This window comes from Dendrobates tinctorius, unplaced genomic scaffold (assembly GCF_039654945.1).
Source record: "Dendrobates tinctorius isolate UK_male_01 unplaced genomic scaffold, ASM3965494v1 ptg000126l, whole genome shotgun sequence".
Classification (NCBI taxonomy): domain Eukaryota; kingdom Metazoa; phylum Chordata; class Amphibia; order Anura; family Dendrobatidae; genus Dendrobates; species Dendrobates tinctorius.
The window spans coordinates 8,914,512-8,937,448 of NW_027361794.1; the positions used below are offsets into that span (position 1 = coordinate 8,914,512).

General features: G+C 45.5%; 2 protein-coding genes across 7 annotated transcripts in view; one reads left to right on the plus strand and one right to left on the minus strand.

Annotated features, from left to right (window-relative positions):
- The window catches only part of LOC141047286 (uncharacterized), a 527,896-nt gene that overhangs the window by 501,105 nt on the left and 3,854 nt on the right, over positions 1-22,937 (plus strand). For 4 of the 6 annotated variants that reach the window (XM_073542316.1, XM_073542321.1, XM_073542319.1 and 1 more), the window contains exon 7: positions 4,292-5,703. In XM_073542316.1, coding sequence (XP_073398417.1) covers positions 4,292-5,484 — 1,193 coding nt within the window. In that variant the 3' untranslated portion in view covers positions 5,485-5,703. Of the gene's footprint in view, positions 1-4,291; positions 5,704-22,720; positions 22,870-22,937 lie in introns of those variants that run through there. The other 2 variants (XM_073542318.1, XM_073542317.1) reach the window with 2 other exon arrangements.
- LOC141047344 (uncharacterized) overlaps positions 1-22,937 on the minus strand; it is a 549,461-nt gene that overhangs the window by 264,985 nt on the left and 261,539 nt on the right. The window lies entirely within an intron of this gene.

Here is a 22,937-nt window from a genome sequence, read left to right on the forward strand (position 1 = left end):
GAGACGCTGACCCTTACCTGCCCAGATCTGTAAACTACAAAGCCAAATAGCAGCGTACGTAGAATGTGCTGACAAGTTAGAAAATCACTTAAAGAAAAGTATTATGATTGGCCTGAAAGAGAAAGCGGCGGGAAATGATGCTGTTGGCTTCCTAGAATCCTGATATCTTATTGGATGAATCTACCTTCTCTCCCTTCTGTGCTGCTGAATGTGCTCATATGGTCCCTACAAGACCAGGTCCAGTCTTTCTGGCCAAACTTTGCTTTTATGATCGACAACATTAAATGTGCAGTGAGCCCAAGTGTTCAATAACAGCAGAGTTTCCCTTTATCCTGATTTTTCAATTTTTTATTAAAAGTAACTAATTTCAAGGAGGATTATGATAATCTACAGGAAAACATCACACCTGTGCCATGATATATCTCTAAGCTGTGTGTGGCTGATGGCTGTAATATACATTTATTCACACCTGCAGGAGATGTGTTGGCATGGCTCGAGCCCTGGTTTCATGGATTCATTCCACGTCATAAATTCCATTATGTTTTCAATCCTAAGGAATTCAGATTACTGCACAATCTCTCCTGAAATGGGGAGCAATATTATTTTCTCTAATCTTCTGGACAGGACTCATAGTAGCTCCAATGGTCCATCATAAATGAATGCACCTCCGGTTTAGTGTTGGAGTTTTCCTCTCGTACATACGTTGTTGTTGGTGATAGAATAAAATATGTTACATGTCTTTTTTTTACCTGTACAGACACTGTCAGGTCGGCGCCGTTATACTGATTACATTGATACCTTGTGATAAAATCCGTCTTGTGGTTGTTGTTTAATCTGTATTTCTAGTTTTCAGTTAATGAGATTCTCATGCTTCAGGGTGAGGCTGTGGGCGGGGCTTTATGTGGTGCTCTGATTACCATATATACTTGAATATAAGCCGAGATTTTCAGCCCAAAAAATTGGGCTGAAAGTCCCACTCTCGTATTATATTAGAGTCATATACAAAGGGGGTCGGAGGAGGAGGGGGGGCGGGGGTGTCAGGTCATACTTACCCGTCATGACGCTGTGTCTTGAGCCCCCAGCTTCTCTCCGTGCTCTCTCTTCCTGCCTTCAGCGGTCACGTGGTGCCGCTCATTAAAACTCATGAATATGCGCATATTCATGAGTTTTAATGAGCGGTACCACATGACCGCTGAAGGCAGGAAGAGAGAGCGCGGAGAAGCTGGGGGCTCAAGACACAGCGTCAGGACGGGTAAGTATAGCGATACTCACCTGTCCTGCGTCCATGGCTGCTTGCTGCTGTCTGTCATCGGTCAGTGACTTCAGACAGCAGAGGGCGCGGTAACGTGGTTAGTGTGCGCCGCGCCCCCTGCAGTCTGAACGTCACTGACTGTTGACGTGGCAGATACCGGTGAGCAGCCATGGACGCAGGACACGTGAGTATCTCAGGTGCCAGCAATGACACCGGTACCTGACACCCAGCGACGGAGAGGTGAGTATGTCATTTTTTTTTTATTTTTACATGCAGCAGCAGCAGCATGGGGGCAGCATATGGGGAATAATCTATGGAGCTTCTTCTGGGGACACCATATGGGGGAATAATCTATGGAGCATTTCCCACCCTAGGCTTATACTCGAGTCAATAAGTTCTCCCAGTTTTTTGTGGCAAAATTAGGGGGGTCGGCTTATACTCGAGTATATACGGTACATATTTATCTGTATTGGCTTATGACAGGTTACTGATCCCTCAGTGACCTGCCCCTATTTTACATAATGCATATAATAGCGTTGATATTATTGTTGATAATGCCTATAATATTTGTGTCTATTGTGAGGCTGAGAAAAAAAAAAAAAGACATCCAACAAAATGACACCAGTGGCGCCTGTCCAGTATCCTCTATCTCTTATATATGCTACTGCGCAGGCGCTGCCATCGTCGATGATATTTTGATGGATGCAATTTTTTTTCTTAGCCTCACAATAGCCACAATAGTATAGGCATTATCAAAGCTATTATATGCATTATGTAAAAATAGGGGGCAGGTCACTGAGGTATCAGTGACCTGTCATAAGTCAATACAGAAGCATATGTAATCAGAGCACCACAAAGCACCACCCGCAGCCCCGCCCACAGCCCCGCCCCGAAGCACGAGAATCTCATGAACTCAAAGCTACAAATACAGATAAAACAACAACCAAAAGACGGATTTCATCAACCAAGGTATCATTGTAATCAGTATAACGGCACCAACCTGACACTGTCAGTAGGTTACTGTGCACAATCCTGCTGACAGGTTCCCTTTAAGACCTCTCAGCGCTGCACTATTATACACAGTTCTCTTTAAATGTGTAATATTTCTTCTTGAAACTCATCTGACAGAAAATATTGGCCCTTACAATAGTTTAGATTGTGAAGTCACTGGGCCCAATACTCTAATTACCCCAGAGAGGTTTCACCACTAGTTACTCATTTATTACTGATGGAGACTGTTGGGTTTGATCATTTCAGTAGATGTGTTATTGTCTATACTCACAGTTTTTGACTACTGTAGTTAGTGTCCAAAATACTCTGATTTAACCTTTTCCCGCAGCCAGTTTTGTGTTCCTAATCAGGCCCCATTTTTAAAATCAGAAGTGTGTCACTTTATGTGGTGATATCCATTGTGAATAATTCCAAAGTTTATAGAAAACAAATGGATCTGAGAAATTATTTTCCACCTTCGCACAATACCCTATATACGGTTGTACACTACTGTCTGGGAACATGGCAGTATTCAGAAGGGAAGGAGCACCATTTATCCATTTGAATGCGGATCTAGCTGAAATAGTTTGCAGACACAATGTATTGGGAGCACTGTGGTCACTTGGCATCTCAAAAGATGTCCACCATGAACATGCTTTGCACTATCTTCTCTGCTTTCCATATCCCAAGGATTGCCTTGCTCATCACCCTTTAACACCCTTACATGGATCTGGACTTACACTGGGGCCCCTAGGCTGTGACCATGGTGTTACCTGCTATTCTGTGGTATTAGATGGCAAGAAGAATAGTCAGGTACCTGGGTCAGAACCAGAAGGACAGAATACAGAATCAGAAGACAAAAGAGTAGTCAATAAATGGGCCATGGTCACAACAGGAAGCAAACATACAAGTCGTGAGCTGAGCATAGAAGACTGAACCAAAGGAGAACATCTCTGTATCTAGCAGATTCCGGCAGTATACTTTGAGCTTTAGTAGGGTGTGGTACTTTCCAATTGGCTGAAGTTGGGGGCAGATAATAATAATAATAATAATCTTTATTTTTATATAGCGCTAACATATTCCGCAGCGCTTTACATTTTGCACACATTATCATCACTGTCCCTGATGAGGCTCACAATCTAAATTCCCTATCAGTATGTCTTTGGAGTGTGGGAGGAAACCGGAGTACCCGGAGGAAACCCACGCAAACACGGGGAGAACATACAAACTCGTTGCAGATGTTGTCCTTGGTGGGATTCGAACCCAGGACTCCAGCGCTGCAAGGCTGCAGCGCTAACCACTGAGCCACCGTGCCGTGGCAGATTACTCCAGCTGGACAGCAAAAGCCCTAATATAACTAAATGACAGAAAACTACAATAGTAAAAATTCCCATTTTATAAATTAATTCACTGAGGGTTATAACCTATAGGATAAATGAATATTTTGACTCCACGGCCACTTTTCGGAAATTAACATGCAGTGGATGTTGGAGAGTGAAAATTACTCATTTGCCATTTTATTACCCAACACATAGTGCCCAGATTGTGCTCCAGGAGACACACAGCGCAAATTAAGTGGATTCTTCTCTCTATAATATTGCTAAATATAGGGATCCTAAATGTTGTTTGAGCACACTGCAAGACTCAGAAGTGAGAGCGGATTTTGCTGGATTGGTTTATAGAATTCTTGTTGCTTTTCAACAGCCTTTGAGCCACAAATAGTGTGGGAACATCTGTTTTTCCATTGATAGATGATGGACCTGAGTGGGGACTTGGTTTTTTGAGATGAGAATTGGTATTATTTTTGTTTACATAACATTGATTATTTTCTTATAATTCTATATTTGGGAGGCAGAATGAACAAACAGTTGAACACCATGCTCTACTGGTTCATCCAACAAGGATTTCTATTAGACTGTGAACGGTCATTGTCTTTGTAAATAAAGTTTTTTACATAGCTTGCCATTTTTATGGACAGTTTATGTAGAAATGTTCAAAAATATAAAACTCAAGGATATTTTATTAAAAAATAAATGTTTTTTATCTTAGCAGATGACTGTACCAGGAGAGCAGAGGAACAGCTGACATCTTCAATTTTTAAATCTGACGATCTTGAGATCCTACAAGATACAACTGAAGTAAATGCTGTTACTCCAGATATACCATCATCCATTCACAGCAAAGCTCTGTCATCTGAGCCTATGGAACAGGTCCCATCTTCTGATTCATTACAGACTACTAAAGAAAATCAAAGTCACAAAAGAGGCATTAAAAAACAAACTGCTCCTAAAGCAAAGAAGTCATTTTCATGTTCAGAATGTGGGAAATGTTTTAACCAGAAATCAGATTTGGTTAAGCATCAGATAACCCACACAGGGGAGAAGCCTTTTTCATGTTCAGAATGTGGAAAATGTTTTAACCGGAAATCGATTCTTAATAGCCACCAGAGAACTCATACAGGGGAGAAGCCTTATTCCTGTTCAGAATGTGGGAAATGTTTTAACCGGAAATCAGATTTGGTTATGCATCAGAGAACCCACACTGGGGAGAAGCCTTTTTCATGTTCAGAATGTGGAAAATGTTTTAAGTGGAAATCGGTTCTTGATAACCATCAGAGAACGCACACAGGGGAGAAGCCTTTTTCCTGTTCAGAATGTGGAAAATGTTTTAACCGGAAATCGGTTCTTGATAGCCACCAGAGAACTCATACAGGGGAGAAGCCTTTTTGCTGTTCAGAATGTGGGAAATGTTTTAAACAGAAATCAGATTTGGTTAAGCATCAGAGAACCCACACAGGGGAGAAGCCTTTTGCATGTTCAGAATGTGGAAAATGTTTTTACCGGAAATCAAGTGTTTCTATGCATCAAAGAACCCACACAGGGGAGAAGCCTTTTGCATGTTCAGAATGTGGGATATGTTTTAAATGGAAAACAAATCTTCATAGCCACCAGAGAACGCACAGAGGGGAGAATCCTTTTTCATGTTCAGAATGTGGGAAATGTTTTAACCGGAAAGAGCATCTTGTTAAACATCAGAGCAGTCACACAGGGGAAAAGAATTTTTCCCGTTCAGAATGTGGGAAATGTTTTAACTGGAAAGAGGATCTTGTTGGACATCAGATCAGTCACACAAGGGAGAAGCCTTTTTCCTGTTCAGAAAGTTGGAAATGTTTTAACCGGAAAGAGCATCTTATTGGACATCAGAGCAGTCACACAGGGGAGGAGCTTATTTCATTTTCTTAATGAGGGAAGTATGTTACTTGGAAATCAACTGTTTATTTACATCAGTGATATCACATAGGGGAGAAGCCTTATTTTATGTTCAGAATGTTAGAATCTTTTTAACCAAAATTGGATCTTCTTATAGGGGTGGCCTCTTGTCATTCCTAATGTGTGCAGACAAAAGGATAAAACTTAAACTTTATTAATTCCAAATGTAAAACTATACCCATAATTCACCCCCTGAAGGTTAGTCAGAAGGTGACTAATAGATGAAGCATATACCACATGTTTCGGTATATAGGGTGAGGTGACATATACACACTCGCTCTCCAAGCCTCTCATTTTTACGGGTTTCATTGTCCTCACCCAAGGCGACTCATCAGAAGACTATTTAACATTTACCTATATTCAAGCAAGGCTAGGCAAAGAAAACCCTAAAATGATGTATCGTGAAATCCAAAACAGTCAGAAAAACTAGCCACATATTGGCAGACCCCAGACTGCAAACTATATACTTTGTAAGCTTATAAGCCACTCCAGTGTCCGGAATAGACAGTATGTGAAAGCACAGTATAATTGTTTTTTTTCTCCTATAGAGACTGCCCTAGTTTGGTATTGTAACAGCTGTAAATTAGTAGTGCAGACAAATTGTCCTAGACTAAACTCAGTTTTCTGAAGGCTCAAAATATACCACTCAGGGACCTGCACCAAAGATCATTAGCAGCTTCTAACTAGTGGCCATGCTGCGATCTGTCAGGGAATGAGTGCAATATCATTATAAAGACTAGGGATATGTGCAACCATAATGTCAGGGAGATCTGTGCAATTATTTAGTATGAATATGGAAATGATCTCTGGAAGTTAAGTATTCCATGAGCGGTATATACTGTATTTTCACATACTATCTATTCCTAACACTGGAGTGGCTTATAAACTTACGAATATAGTTGAGCGACTTTGGTCAGATCGGGTTTCGTGAAACCAGAATGAAACAAAATTTGAGTCGGATGAAACTGGTCCGACTAGGGCAAAAAAAAGTCGGAGTTTCGTCCGAAACCCGACCCCAAAGCAAGTCAATGGGGAATAAAAGTCGGCATTGAGCGGATGACATTCATCCACTCAATGCCGACTTTTATTCCCCATTGACTTGCATCCGACTTTGCATCCGACTCAAATTTTGTTTCATTTGGGTTTCACGAAACCCGATCCGACCAAAGTCGCTCAACTCTACTTACGAAGTACATAGTTTGAAGTCTGGGGTCTCCTAATATATGGCTAGTTTTCTGTTTCGGATAACATGATACATGATTTTAGGGTTTTCTTTGTCTAGTCTTGCTTGAATATAGGTCAATATTAAATAGTCTCCTGATGAGTTATGTTTGGTGAGGACAACAAAATTCGTCGAAATGAGAGGCTTGAGGAGCGAGTGTGTGTATAAGTCACTTATTGAAACGTGGAGTATATGTTTTTTCTATTAGTCATCTTCTAAATAACCTTCAGGGGGTGAATTATGGGTATAGTTTACATTTGGAATTAATAAAGTGTAGCCTTATCCTTTTGTCAGTGAATCTTCTAATCATGGGATGATATATATATATAAATTTTTTTTTTTTTAATTTTTTTTTTTTTTTTTTCTCAGTGAACTCATTCCTCATGTTTGGCCTCACTAAAATAAAAATACTCATACTCCTTAAAGTGGAAATAAATAGGTGCAATCCCACAGTTATTCTTTGTTTTTTTTTGTTTTATATACTATGTTCACTAATTGCTAAAAGTGACCTGCCATTATGATTCCCCACGTCATTATGAGTTCATAATCATCAAACATGTCTAGATTCTATTTTATTGAAGAGGTGAAAAAAAATTCCAAAGTTTATTAAAAAAAAAAAAAGCTCCATTTTCCGATCCTCGTAGCGTCTCCATTTTTAATGATCTCGGGTTGGGTGAGGACTTTTTTTTGTGTGCCGAGCTAATGTTTTCCCATCTCCCATGACGGCACACATGAGAAAGGGGATCCGCCCAGTCAGGACAGGAACCCTCCCTCGCTTCAGTTGGGTTTCCTGTCCTGACAGGGACCTGCCGGCTGAAAGACGGTGTGTCAAGATTGCCATACCTGCCCACCCCCATGCTAGCATGGAAGTACAGGCAGTGCCTGTGCACTGGGGTCGGGGGTGGAAGCGCTGTCCACGGGTCCCCCGAGGGCTTAGTGTCCATGCGGGCGTGGATGCAGCTTGGCGGGGGTTCAGGGGCTCCTCCATGTCTGCCGCGCCGCCCTCCTCCCTCTGCCGGCATCCAGATCATCCAGGAGGGGAGGCCGCTTCCGGGTTACGCCCCTTGATGCCACGTGCAAGGCATGCTGGGAATGGGCGTGCCCGCGTGACATCTGGGGCGGGCTCCGGATCCAAGATGGCGGCACCCATGAAGAGAACGCCGGCCGGTGTAAAATCATCCCGGCGGCATGGCAGGGGAGGGAGGAGTCATAGATGGGACCGGAGGAGGTGGGGAGTGCAGTGGATAAAAGAGGGATAACCACAGAAGAAGCACTCGTGCCCAAAGCTTCACAATGGAAGTGGGGCAAGAAGAGCCGCAGCAGCGGCCGCCTTTTCTGCAGGAGCTCTCGCCAGATGCCTTGCCAAGCCGCCAGCATACCAGGCGTAGCCGCTCGAGTGATAGGAGCGGCAGTCGTCCTGACCGGCAAGACTCTTTGGCATCCAAAAGGGACGTCATACATCTGATCAGCCTCCGAAACCGGTACCCTTGATTGACAGCAGTGGTGAGTGATCTACGTGAATGTCACCCTTATGGTAACGGGGTCCATATTTCTGTTTAATCACTAGGGTCAAGGAAGTCTAGCAACAAAACAGAACCGAGAATGTGCCCCATGCAAAAACCTGCTGGCAGTTCAGTGGCAGATAAATCTATAGCGCTGACTGTATAAATAAACTATATGGGATTAGACCACTGATTTTGTCACTAGCTTTAGAGCCATAATACAAGAGGAGGTAAAAGGCTCCTTAAAGGCAGCCCTTAAAAAGACAGGTAAAAGAAGCCGCAAAAGGGATTCCAATTCAGAGGCCTCTCTAGTACAGGAAGGTTGGGAAAGATCCCTGTCCCCCTCCTCCTCTTCCTCCTCTACTCAGTCCTCAGAATCCTCCTCGGACAGCGATATAAGGGGCCGTCCGTGTTTTCCAACGGAGGATGTAGATAAACTGGTCAAGGCTGTTAGGTCTACAATGGGACTTAAGGAGTCAAAAACATTTAAGTCATTGGAGGATGTTATGTCTGCAGGGCTGAAGGAGAAGAGAAAACGCACGTTCCCTGTGAATGACAAGATAAAGGCTTTAATTGACAGGGAGTGGAAAAAGCCAGAGAGGTCGGGTACCTTACCTTCTACATCAAAAAGGAGGTACCCATTTGAGGAGAAAGAAACTTGGGAAAAAGTCCCAAAAATTGATGGTCCCGTGGCTCTCCTCAAAAAAGTTGTCTCTACCATGAGAGGACTCTGGCATGCTAAAAGATCCGCTTGATAAAAAAGCAGATGGCTTCTTGAAACATATCTGGGAAACATTGGCAGGTGGATTAAAAACAGTAATAGCTGGTACTTGTACCGGCCGTGCCCTCATGGTCTGGCTGCAATAAATAGAGGACCATATTAGGGATAAAATTCCTAGGGACGAGATACTATCTAATCTGACATTGGTACATGGATCAGTGGCTTTCCTAGCGGATGCCTCGGCAGATTTCACAAGGTTAACAGCTAGAGCGGCAGACTTGTCCAATGCGGCAAGATGAGCCCTGTGGCTTAGAGTGTCCGGGAGATTTGCCATCCAAACATAGACTATGTTCCATCCCATGTGACGGTCAATTCCTCTTCGGCAAAAAACTGGAGGAAATTTTGGAGCATGCGGGGGATAGGAAGAAAGGCTTTCCCCGATTTCCTAGAGAATGCAAAAAAAGTCCTTTTGGAGGAGAAGATTTAACAGGGGTCTTCCCCTGGGAGACAAGAAAAATTGGGACTTTAAAGAAAAGAGAGGATTGAGCTACATGTTTAAAGGGCCCTCTACGTCCTCCAAAAAATCTCCTCATTGACATCATGTCAGAGGTAGGGGGAAGGCTTGCTCTCTTCCTCTCTGCCTGGGTAAGCATCTCCCTCAGTACAAGGGTCTTAAATATAGTCAAAGAATGTTTAAAAATAAAATTCATCCATCCACCCAGGCAAACTTTTATTATGACACCCTGAAGGAAGTCCCAGGAAGAACAACTGGCCCTGGAGACATCCTCCTGGAGACAAAGTCGCGTTTCAAAAGTTTGTTTTGCGCTCTTTTTCAGCCAATCAGGATCCACGGACACTGTGGGCAACGTGATGACATAGGCAGGGGTCACCACCATCTTTCAGAAGGGCATGCAAGTGATTGGCTTGCTTTGGTGGGCGTCACAGGGGTTATAAAAGGGCGTGCACGCCGACCGCCATCTTACTTCTGCCGATCTTAGCATAGGGAGAGGTTGCTGCTGCTGATTCTGTAGGGAGAGCGTTAGGCAGGGAAGAAGGAAAAAAAACCTGCTTCTGCTGCTAGCGATTTTGCCTGTACAACACACCAGTCACTGTGTGTGCAGTGCAAGGGGAGGCTATATTGTGGTGGATCAGCGGTGTTGGTTGTTAGGCTGCCTTCTAAAGCTTCCTGACAGCTGCATTGCTGTTTACCCACTGCTCTGCAAACTGCTTTTTTAAAAGCAATCCCAATTTTTTTTTTGCCCTGCTGAGGTACTGAGCGTGCATTTTTTCACACCATACAGCGGTGTACGCTCCTCACACAGTACCGTGTAACGGCTGTTATCACAGCCACAGTGAAGCTATCTGTGTGTCACTCTGTGAGAATAAGTCGAGGACATGTTCCGTTCTTACAAACCTGCACCTACTAGTTTTGTCTAGCTTTCAAACAGTTAAATATATTTGCTGTTTGATCACATTCAAAACTATAGAGAGACAGCGTGTGTCAGTCCGTATACTTAAAAAACACGGAGCTTGACAATTTTACGTACACCGGACAGCCGTGTACGTGCACGCTCCTCTCAGTACCATGTAACGGCTGTTATCACGGCCACAGTGAAGCTATCTGTGTGTCACTCTGTGAGAATAAGTCGAGGACATGTTCCGTTCTTACAGACCTACACTCTAGGGAGATTCCTATTCTGCCCAATTCTACATACACCTTGTAGTTTGTGATACACTAGTCAATTTCTGCCTGTGACATAGCGCTCTGATATTCAGTGGGCCTCACACAATCCAAAAGTGTCCAGTGTCCACTAGTGTGTGCAGAAATTCAAAATCTCCCTTATCCTGTAGTCACTTTTTTCACACCTGTACCATCGAGCCTGTGACATAGCGCTCTGATATTCAGTGGGCCTCACACAATCCAAAAGTGTCCAGTGTCCACTAGTGTGTGCAGAAATTCAAAATCTCCCTTATCCTGTAGTCACTTTTTTCACACCTGTGCCATCGAGTCTGTGACATAGCGCTCTGATATTCAGTGGGCCTCACACAATCCAAAAGTGTCCAGTGTCCACAAGTGTGTGCAGAAATTCAAAATCTCCCCTGTCCTATAGACACCTTGTACCTTGTTTTACATTACTATATACTTTGTTGGATTTTGTCTACATTTCTACAAAAAATGAGGAAGGCTGGTGGAAGAGGCCGTGGAATTGGGCGGGGGTTGGCAGCTGGTAATGATGGTGTTGGTGGTGGATCTGATGGTAGTGGCAAGAGCAAAATAGGACCGAATGCAGGAGGTGTTGAGCCTGCGTCATCGTCTGGCTCCATAAGGCTTCGAAGGCTTAGTTTTCTAGGAGTTGGCAAACCGCTTTTAAAGCCAGAGCATCAGGAAAAAGTTTTGTCTTACATTGCTGACTCAGCCTCCAGCTCTATCGCCTCCTCTTCTTCAGTTGTAAAAAGTAAAAGCACTGAGTCGTCATTGGAGGCTCATGTTCATGAACCACACCTTTCCTTGTGTCCTTCACCCCAACCAAGATTGAAGGATGACGCAGGCCATACTACTGATTACTCCATGGAGCTGTTTTCACATACCATGCCTGGATTATCAAGTGAAATGGTGAATTACCCAGGCCAAGATGAATCTGACATGGAGTGCACTGATGCACAGCCGCTGATAGATGATTCTGCTGGTACATTCACTCAGAGCACTACATTATCCTCGCAGTGTACAGAGCCAGATTCTGACCCTGATGAGACTCAGGTGCCCCTTCCCGCACACTATACCACCATACACGGTGACACAGAGGAAGGTGCACATGACATTGAAGAGGAGGTGATGGATGACCCAGTTGTTGACCCAGATTGGCATCCATTGGGGGAAGAGGGTGCTGCTTCCTATAGCTCAGATGAGGAGCATCCACAGCAGACATCGACATCGCAACAGCTGTTATCTGGCAGGCCCGGAGCACTCCAAAGACAGATTCCAAAAATCAAAAGAGTTGCTGGACAGCTTGTCCAGAGGGTCAAAAGATCACAGCATGCTAGGCCGCAAAATGTCTGCCAAAGTAGGAAGAGTGCAGTGTGGCACTTTTTTGAACAAAATCCTCATGATCAGGCCAAGGTTATCTGTAAGAAGTGCGCAAAGACCTTTAGCCGAGGGAAAAATCTGAAAAATTTGAATACCAGTTGCATGCTTAGACATTTAACCACCATGCACTTGCAAGCGTGGACACAACACCAAACCTCAAGTGCCACATGTGCAACTGATCACAAAGAAGGTAGTCAGCAACGCTACATTGTTTCCCCCACTGTAAGCCCACCGATTAGCACAGCAGCAAATGTTGAGGTGTCGTTGCAAGGCCACAGCAGTCAGGGAATCCCACTGTTATATCAACGAAATACTGAATCTAGGCCATCAGAAAGAACACCAACTCCATCACCATCATCAACCCTCTCTCAGTCCGCCCTGTCCACCGCTACTTCCACCATATGCAGCTCTCAAGTCCAGCTCACCCTCCCAGACACTATGAGTAGGTCAAGAAAGTACTCAGTCTCTCATCCGCGTACACTGGGTTTGAACGCCCACATTGCCAAACTAATCTCGTTTGAGATGATGCCCTATCGGTTGGTGGAAAGCGCAGCTTTCCGCGAACTCATGGCCTATGCAGTACCACGTTATGACCTACCCAGTCGCCACTTCTCTCGCAAAGTCATCCCAGCCCTCCACCATCATGTAAAAGACCGCATTGTCCATGCACTCAAGCAGTCAGTGAGTGGAAAGGTGCACCTCACAACTGATGCATGGTCCAGTCGGCATGGCCAGGGCCGTTACGTGTCCATCACTGCGCACTGGGTTAATGTGGTGGATGCAGGGTCCACAGGGGACAGCGGTGGTGGGACAGTGCTGCCTAGCCCACGGTATAGGAAACAGTTGGCTGTAGGCGTTCGACCCTCCTCTCCTCCTCCTCCAGAAGCGAAAGCTCGTCCACAGAGCGCAGTCGTACGAGCACTCCATCTGCAGCTGCCACTGTTGCACACGAGGTGTCCCCCTATCAAGCAGCTAGTGGAAAGCGTCAGCAGGCTGTGTTGCAGATGATGTGTTTGGGCGACAGACACACCGCCGAGGTGCTGGCCGAGTACTTGAAGCAACAAACTGAGTCATGGCTGGGCAGTGTACATCTTGAGGCAGGCAAGGTAGTTAGTGATAACGGCCGTAATTTTGTGGCAGCCATAGCCCTTTCAAAACTCAGCCACATACCTTGCTTGGCTCACACCTTGAACCTGGTGGTGCAGTGCTTCCTCAAAAATTATCCGGAGTTAACAGCCCTGCTCCAGAAGGTGCGAAGACTGTGCGCGCACATCCGCCGGTCGCCTGTACACTCCATTCGTATGCAGAAGCTGCAGCGATTGCTCCACCTTCCCAACCACCGCCTCATTATCGACATTGCAACAAGGTGGAACTCCACCCTGCACATGGTGGAGCGGCTGTGCGAGCAGAGGCAGGCCATAATGCATTTGTGGGAGGATACATGGCCAGGCACTTTGAGAGCAGACATGGAGTTGACAGGTGTGCAGTGGTCGAAGCTGAAAGACCTCTGTAAAGTCCTTCAGTGTTTTGAGGAATGCACACGGCTGGTAAGCGCAGACGACGCCATCCTAAGCATGAGCATCCCACTTATGCGTCTGCTCATGCAAACTTTGACGCACCTTAAGGAGCAGGCATCTGCAGCCAATATTGATGAGGAGGAAGAGGAGGAGGGAATCCTTGATGACATTCAGCCATTGTCTGCTCAAGGACCTCTCCTGGACGAGGTGGAGGAAGAAGAGGAGGAGGAGGAGGATGATGATGGGGATGATTACTTAGGGGAGGAGGATGCATCTCGTGGGGCAAGTGAAAATGTTGGCGTGGCAAGGTCTGGTACAGGGTTTGTGCGTGACTGGAGGGATGTGGCTTTGCCAGAAAGTGCTCCTCCAACCAGCACTCGCAGTGCATCATTGACACCGGGAACATTGGCCCACATGTCAGATTATGCCTTGCAGATCCTAAAAAGGGACCCCCGCATTGCCAAAATGATGAACGATGACGACTACTGGTTGGCCAGCATCCTGGATCCACACTATAAAGGCAAATTACAAAACATCATGCCACAGGAGAACCTTGACCTAATATTGGCTAATAAACAAGCAACTCTGGTAAATCGGTTGCTTGAGGCATTCCCAGCACACAGCAGCGGTGATGGTTCTCACACGAGCCGTACGGGCCGGGGGCAGCTTGGCAGAGGTGTTCATGGTGCACACAGCAGAAGTGGCGTTGGAGACAGGGGTTTCATGACAATGTTGTGGACTGATTTTTCAAGTACCGCTCACACAACTGGTAATACTGCATCGATGGAAAGTGACAGGAGACAGCAGTTGTCAACTATGGTTACAAACTACTTTTCCTCCCATATCGATGTTCTCCCACACAGGTCATTCCCCTTTGACTATTGGGCCGCTAAACTGGACACCTGACCTGAATTGGCACAATATGCCTTACAGGAGCTCGCTTGCCCAGCTGCAAGTGTGCTATCGGAAAGAGTCTTCAGTGCAGCTGGATCAATCCTGACAGAAAAAAGGACCCGTCTGTCAACCTAAAATGTGGATGATCTAACCTTCATTAAAATGAACCATGTATGGGTTTCCAAGGATTTTGTCCCACCTTCCCCTGATGACACATAGGGTGACAGAAAAATGGCTTGCTTTTGTCCACCTCTTCCTGGGACTTGACCTATTTCGCCTTTTGCATCAGCTGAATGTCCAACATCAACATATGCCACTTTCTAAAACTCCCTAACTGTGCTGCCTCCCCCCCCCATGGCCGGGGTCACCACCTAGCGCATGACACCGTGCGAGTGCCGTTGCCCTGGACAGGTGGGTAGGCCGACTCTTGGGCGCGGGCACTGGCACAGGGTCCCTCATAGTGCAATCAAGTGTCTCTGACGGTGGTGGTGCTCACCCGCCGTCAGACACACCGCCGTACTATGAGGGGCCCAGTGCCAGTACCGACGCCCACGAGTGGGCCCCCCTTGCTTGGGCAGGGCCCCAGCATTTGCAATCTTTACCTCTCCCTGCTCCTCCGCTGTGTAGTCTGGGCCGTCAAATCCATACTGTGCCTGACACCGTCTGAGCCTGCCTCCTGATGTATAGACATATATTTTGAATGTGTACGCTATCCATACATGTTATCCGGGGATACGGTACCCTTTCTCACCTTTGTGCAATCACGTGTAATCCATACTGGGCGTGAGAACGGCTGGCGAGCTGTTAAGCAAGCTACAGCACCTGTGGTTTGCACACGTAAGTTTTTCATTTTTTCAGGAATGACGGTTAGGCCTAATTCCGGAACTGCGGTTGACCTGCACTTACTGGGAAATCATCGTTCGCGGGTAATAATTGTAATCAGTGATCCCCATCACTAACGTTGTTCAGCGGGTTTTCTGCACCTGTAAGCGACAAACGCTGGCCTTTTCAGTGTAGCGCACATGCAGCCACGGACAAGTAAGGGCATGACACACCAGTTATTGGCCAATCTCATGTGCCAGAGCCTCACGTGTCCCTCTAGTAAGCCGGACTCGGACCGCGGGGCATGACGGAGTCTCGTTCGTTAACGGAATTAAGCTTGCAATGTGTGCATCTTTTCTGTAGCTGGCATGGTTGAGGTTTCCCAGGTGGAGTCGAATTTAACCGTAGGCTCCACTCCTGGTGGTGCCCTTCTGGACATTCCTTTAAGGTTCAGCTTTGCAACCATACTGCCCACGTAAAACAAACACTTTGCCTTCATGAACGCTGTTTGGAGGGTCATGACTCGTGGGAATAACGCCGCCCATTCAGTTAACCTGCTAGAGAGATCCTTCGTTGCTCCCAAGCATGACATCACACTCCCTAGGAGGAAGGTAATGCCACTGTGGCGACCGTACTCCTAGGGGCGACACAAGTGCACTGATGCCCAGCCACTGCTCGATGAATCTGATGGTACATTGACCCAGACCACTACATTCCCCTCGCACGCTACACGGCCTGAATCTGACCCTGATGAAACTCAGGTTACCCTTCCCATATACAGTTCCATCTTACACGGTGACAAAGAGGAAGCTGCAGATGAAAGTGAAGGTTCGGCCCACCCGCCATCAGACACACCACCGTACTATCAGGGGCCCTGTGCCAGTGCCGTCGCCAACGAGTGGGCCCCCCCTGCTTGCTCAGGATCACAGCACTTGCAAGGTTGAAGTACTGTGCAGTGAGATGGAAGATGGGGACGACGAGGAGTCCAGACTAGTACAGGGATTCCCTAGCGAGGAGACTTATTTGATTGTTTTCAATGTTGGGACAGCAATTTTTGGGGAGCACTATACTCTGGAGAATGATAGATGGGGCCCACCATACACTGGACCATTCCAAAGGTGGACATCAGACACTGGAGCAGCATTTACAGGGCCCATTATACACTAGAGCATTAGAAATGGGGCCCATTATGTTTGGAGCATTATTTGGGCCCATAAGACAGTGGAGCTTCATCCATGGGGACCAACATATACTGTAGCATTATGTGGAGCTCATCATATACTGTTTCAAACATTATATGGGACCAATGATTCTGTATGGAGAAATAGATGGGCCTCGTCATGAGATGTAAAAAGTGAAGTATTTTTCATTTTACTATACCGCTATTTCTCTGCCGTATCGGAGCATGATGAGTTGTGGTATGTGTTAAAGGGGCGCTCTTTCGCCCAGGGCACATGAAAACCTGGAGCCAGCCCTACCCCCCCACAACTTTAGCCAAATAACCCCCATTTTTCAGTGCGTAACTTGTATTATGAAGTTAATTAAGGTTGACAAGCTTAAGTAAGAAGAATTGATGCTTTTGGCATTCAAATGGGCACTGTAGGTGTGTTTCCTGTCCTCCTCTCACTGCCGACTTTTATTCCCCATTGACTTACATTGGGTTTCGTGTTTCAGGACGACCCCGACTTTTCCCTATAATCGGCCGATCTTGCTCGACCCGACTTTTGGAAAAGTCGGGTTTCACGAAACGAAACTCGACCCTAAAAAAACAAAAGTCGCTCAACTCTAGTGGTAGCTTACATCAACCACCAGGGGGAACGAGATCCCGGGGCCTCATGGAGGTATCAAACCTACTGTTCCAGCTAGCAGAACAACATCTCTTATCCATCACGGCACTTCATATAAGGGGTGTCAAAAATATACAAGCAGACTTCCTGAGTCGCAGACACCTGAGACAGGGGGATTGGTCCCTAAACCCCCAGGTCTTCCAACAAATAGCGCAAGCTTGGGGCAAACCAGAGATAGACCTGTTTGCCACCTCACATAACAAAAAAGTCAGGAAGTTCTGCTTACTAAACCCAAAAGAACACCCGTTTGCAGTAGATGCCCTACAAATACCCTGGCAGTTCTCCCTGGCCTACGCGTTCCCTCCCCCCGAAAACTATGATTCCGATAGTAGTCCGGAAAATCAGGGAAAACCGAGCGAGACTAATTCTCATAGCTTTGTTATGGCCGAGGAGGCCTTGGTTCTCCCTTCTGAGACTCGTGTCAGTAACAGATCCATGAATCTTACCGGAGGTTCCAGACCTGCTTTCCTAGGGACCAGTGGTTCACTCTCAGGTGAAGGGCTTCCATCTGGCAGCCTGGAATTTGAGAGGGCGCTACTGAGTCGCCAGGGATTCTCACCATGGTTAGTCTCCACCCTGTTGAAGAGTAGGAAACCTATGACATCCAGAATCTACGGTAGAACATGGAAAAACTTCCTGGGGGAACCTTTAGGATATGTAGCTCCAGTGGGACCTATCCTAGAGTTTCTACAGGTGGGGCTGCAACTCGGGTTAGCAACCAGAACCCTCAAAGTCCAAGTCTCAGCTCTGAGGGCCCTATATAACTGCAACCTAGCATCCAATAGGTGGGTGTCCCGCTTCCTAAAATCTTGTGGTAGGTCTAGGCCGGTCGTCAGCCCAAAGATACCACCATGGGACCTGAATCTAGTCTTGGAGGCTTTAACCACAGACCTCTTTGTGCCATTACACGAGTTGTCACCAAAACTACTCACACTGAAAACAGTATTACTAGTAGCCTTAACATCGGCCCATAGAGTGAGGGACCTACAAGCTCTGTCTGTATGCCCTCCATATACTCAGATTTTTGATGACAGAGTGGTTCTAAATCCATATCCGGCCTATCTCCCCAAGGTGGTCCTCAAGTTCCATAGAACTCAGGAGATCTCCTTACCATCATTTTGTGATAATCCTAGAAACCCTGGGGAGCAAAAGTTCCACACATTGGATGTAAGGAGGGCCATACTACAATATATGTCAGTGGAGGAAAGATCAGTCCCTGTTTGTAGCCTTTCAGGGTAGTAGAAAAGGGTATGGGGTAGCTAAGATTACCATTGCCAGACGGATCAGGGAGGCCATTATGTTATCCTACTCCGCAAGTGGCGCTCCGGTTCCAGAAGGCATCACGTCTCACTCCACCAGAGCCATGGCTACCTCCTGGGCAGAGAAGGCTGAGGTATTGATTGAGCATATTTGTAAAGCCACTACATGGTCCTTACCTTCAACCTTTTTTAAGCACTACCGACTTGATTAATCTTCCTCTACTGACCTAACCTTTGGTAGAAGGGTGCTACAAGCGGTGGTCCCTCCCTAAGGTGTCTTATTCTACAAAAGTCTCTCATGTGTGACCTCATGGGAGATGGGAAAACACCAAGGTTACTGTCACGATCCATTTTGGGATCGATGTCAGATCTGGATCCTCATATATAACCTTTTTTCCTTTCAGGCCATCGGGGGTTAATATCAGTTTTTGCCCCTGGTGGCCGCTGGTGTAATTGCATGGCTGGTCTATCTGTTGAAGCAGGTGGAAACCACTCCCACATTCTTATATAAGCTCACCAGGTGCACCAGCTAACTGTTGGTGATATTATCCCTCTCTGGAGACCAACCAAGCTGGCAGAGTTCTGTGGTTCTTCAGTTATATGCTTTTGTCAGGTTCTAATTCTGCTGTCCAGGAGCATTGCAGCAGAGCAAGTGTTGTTTTGTTTTACCCTGTCTGTTGAATCCTTTCCTTTGGGGTTTTTGTGCAGTACACTTTCTCCCTGTCTCACCTCCTGGGGAAGGGGTTGGGGGTTTAGCTCAGGGCTAAACAGGAGATAGGGACAGGTTGGGGACTTGGGCCTCACTGCCATCAAGTGTACCCCCAAGTTAAGGAAAGTCAGGGAACCCCTGTAGCCTTAGGGGCAGCTCAGGGGCCCTGGTTCCACGTCCCCTGTTTTCCCACTACTGTCCCGTGACAGTTACTTACCGGTAGCAGTTTTTTCCGGAGCCCATGACGGCACCTGTAAATTCCCCCCCTTATCACTCCTTTGGTGTGCACTATAGTTTGGGTGCTTTTTTAGTTAAATATAATGTGGTGATAGTTTTACCATGTGTACTAACCAGGGGGGCCTCTCATGCTCTGTAAACCAACTGAAGAGAGGGAGAGGTACCGCCCTTTTATTTCAGTAGAGTTCCTGTCCTGACTGGGCGGATCTCTCTTGTGTGCCATCATGGGCTCCGGAAAAAACGGCTACCGGTAAGTAACCTTGGTGTTTTTGGCCCGTTATTGCATTTTAATGCAATGTTGCATCTAGCAAAAAACGTAATTCTGGCGTTTGTTTTTTTTTTTTCTTATTATGCAGTTTAGCGATCGGGTTAATTCTTTTTTTTATATTGATCGGGCGATTCTGAACACGGTGATACCAAATAAGTGTACGTTTGATTTTTTTTTTTTTTGCTTTATTTTGAATGGGGGGGTGATTTGAACTTTTTTATATTTTTTTAAATATTTTTAAAAACCTTTTTTTTTTTTTTTTTACTTTTGGCATTGTGAACATATACAGCATTGTATCTTAATTAACCAGACAACTATTTAGCAAACGAAGAATAATAGAATGTTATTAGGGATGAGCGAGCATAATTGTGGGTATTCGGCACTTGGCGAGTAATGCGGTATTTCACTACTCGCCTCACACTACTCGGATCTTCCGCCCAGCAGTTGCCAATCACAGTAATGCCGCAGCCTTCTTGGTTGTGGGCAGCAATACTATGATTGGCTGGCCGCCCAGCGTCATCATAGGCTATGAGTCATCATAGCCTGGCTCTAAGCCCTGCCGCTGCTATTTTCTGCACATTGCATGCAGAACACAGCAAGTGTTGGGAGAGTGTGAGCAGCTGCTAGGGAGAGTTGTGTTTTTTGTGCAAATCATCCAGAAATCCTCTGTAAAACCCAAAAGCTCTTTTCAGAGCTGAAAGTATAAGGTTAGGGACTGAGTAGTGACAGTTTTCCCAGCTATTTTTGGGGTCTCATTTACCCCTGCAGGGCAGTTTTTTTGTGCTGTTGCGGTGCTGCTGCTGTGTTCACAGCGAATAGGACGCACGCACGGTACTGCACAATTGACACGCAGCCAGGACCGCTGTCTTGTGTGGTGACTGTGGTGCATAATCTCACCTTAAACCTCAGGGCAATTTTTTTTGTGCTGTTGCGGACGCACGCACGGTACTGCACAAATGACATTCAGCCAGCACCACTGTCTTGTGTGGTGACTGGGGTGCGTAATCTCACCTTAAACCTCAGGGCAATTTTTTTCTGCTGCTGCGGTGCTGTTTGTAAAACACAAAGCAGTACTAGGCTGTAGTGCTACCTTCCACAAAGCACTAACTGCTCCTGGTTCCCCAATATCTGCATCTGAACATCTGCAACTATGGCAGAAAAATCCAAAATTCCTAAAAAGGCTGTTATGAAGGGACAGGGACGTGGGTTCGTTGGTGCCCAACAAGGCTGGGAGACCGAAGAAGGTTGATGCATCTAGGTTCCTGGCGAAATTTCCTGGTCTGGAACATAAACGTGTCTGGAAGCCAGAAGAACAAAAGCAGTTACGGTCTTGGATGGCTGATAAGGCCTCAACGAAATGTTATAGCAGCACCCAATCATCCATGACAAAACAGTCTACTGTCCATACAGATAACGCTGGGTCATCCTATTCTCAACCTGTTCCTAGTTCATCACCCGGTCAGGAGTCACAGGAAACATTTGACCCCAACCCTGGATCTGTTTGATCCATTTCCTTGCATTGACTCTGGCCTCTCACCGCATGACATCGAAGAGGAACGTGAGGGGGTATCGTCTGTTGATGATGGTCAAATATTTGAATCCCCACGGCCAGAAGAAAGCCACATTCATCCACATGATATACCGGGTGAAGAGGTGGAGGCTGATGGTGATGACACACAGTTGCCATCTGGCCAGTCGCCAATATCAACACGGAAGTGACAGTTTTGCCCAGTGTTTTACAAATAAGCACATAATTGTACATCTTGTTCATTCTACCCAAGTGCATGACCTTACATTTATCCCCATTAAAGCTCATTTGCCATTTATCAGCCCAAGCTTCTAGTTTACATAAATCATCCTGTAATATAAAATTGTCCTCCTCTGTATTGATTACCCTGCAGAGTTCAGTGTCATCTGCAAATATTGAAATTCTACTCTCTATGCCCCCTACAAGGTCAATAATATATATGTTAAAAAGAAGCGGGCCCAATACTGACCCCTGTGATACCCCACTGCTAACCGTGACCCAGTCCGAGTGTGCTCCATTAATAACCACCCTTTGTTTCCTATCCCTGAGCCAGCTCTTAACCCACTTAAACATATTTTCCCCTATCCTCATTGTTCTCATTTTATGTATCAGCCTTTTGTGTGGGACCATATCAAAAGCTTTTGAAAAGTTCATGTACACCACGTCCACTGCATTCCCTTGGTCCAGTACGGAACTTACCTCTTCATAAAATCTTATCAGATTAGTCTGACAGGAACGGTCCCTTGTAAACCCATGTAGATATTGGGTCATGAGGTTATTCTTCTTCAGATACTCCAGTATAGTATCTCTTAGAAAACCCTCCAGGATTTTACCCACAGTTGAGGTTAAACTTACTGGCCTATAATTTCCAAGTTCAGTTTTTGTCCCCTTTTTTGAATATTGGCATCACAATTGCCATACGCCAGTCCTGTGGTACAGACCCTGTTATTATGGAATCTTTAAAGATTAAAAATAATGTTCTATCTATGACTGTACTTAATTCCGGCAGTACTCGGGGGTGTATCCCATCCGGGCCCGGGGATTTGTCAATTTTAGTGATTTTTAGATGCCGCCGTACTTCCTGTTGGGTTAAGCAGGTGACATTTAATGGAGAATTTTTATCACTGATCATGTTATCCGTCATGGGATTTTCTTGTGTAAATACTATTGAAAAAAGTCATTTAGCATATTGGCTTTTTCCTCATCCTCATCCAACATTTCGCCCAGACTATTTTTAAGGGGGCCAACACTATCATTTTTTAGTTTCTTACTATTTATGTAGTTAAAGAATATTTTGGGATTATTTTTACTTTCTCTAGCCTTGAGTCGCTCTGTCTCAATCTTTGCTATCTTGATTTGCTTTTTACTGAATTTATTTAATCTGTATTTATTTAATGCCTCATCACTACCTACTTGCTTTAATTCTCTAAATGCTTTCTTTTTGTCACTTATTGCCCCCCCCCTACAGCTCTATTTAGCCATAGTGGTTTCCTCCTATTTCTAGTATGTTTATTCCCATACGGTATATATTGTGCACAGGTCTTATTCAGGATGCTAATAAACGTCTCCCATTTTCTTTGTGTATTTTTATGTCTCAGGATATCGTCCCAGTTAATTGCACCAAGATCATCTCTCATCCGTTGGAAATTTGCTTTCCTGAAGTTAAAATCAGTGTCTGCGACTGCGGGTCAAACCACTGCCATGTTGCCTGTGATACGTCCTTTCCAATCTGCTGGGCAGGAAGCAGGTGATCATCATTGTGATTGCTATAAGTGTGTGCTAGAAGTGTGAAGATTAATTTAAGAATTAAAACCA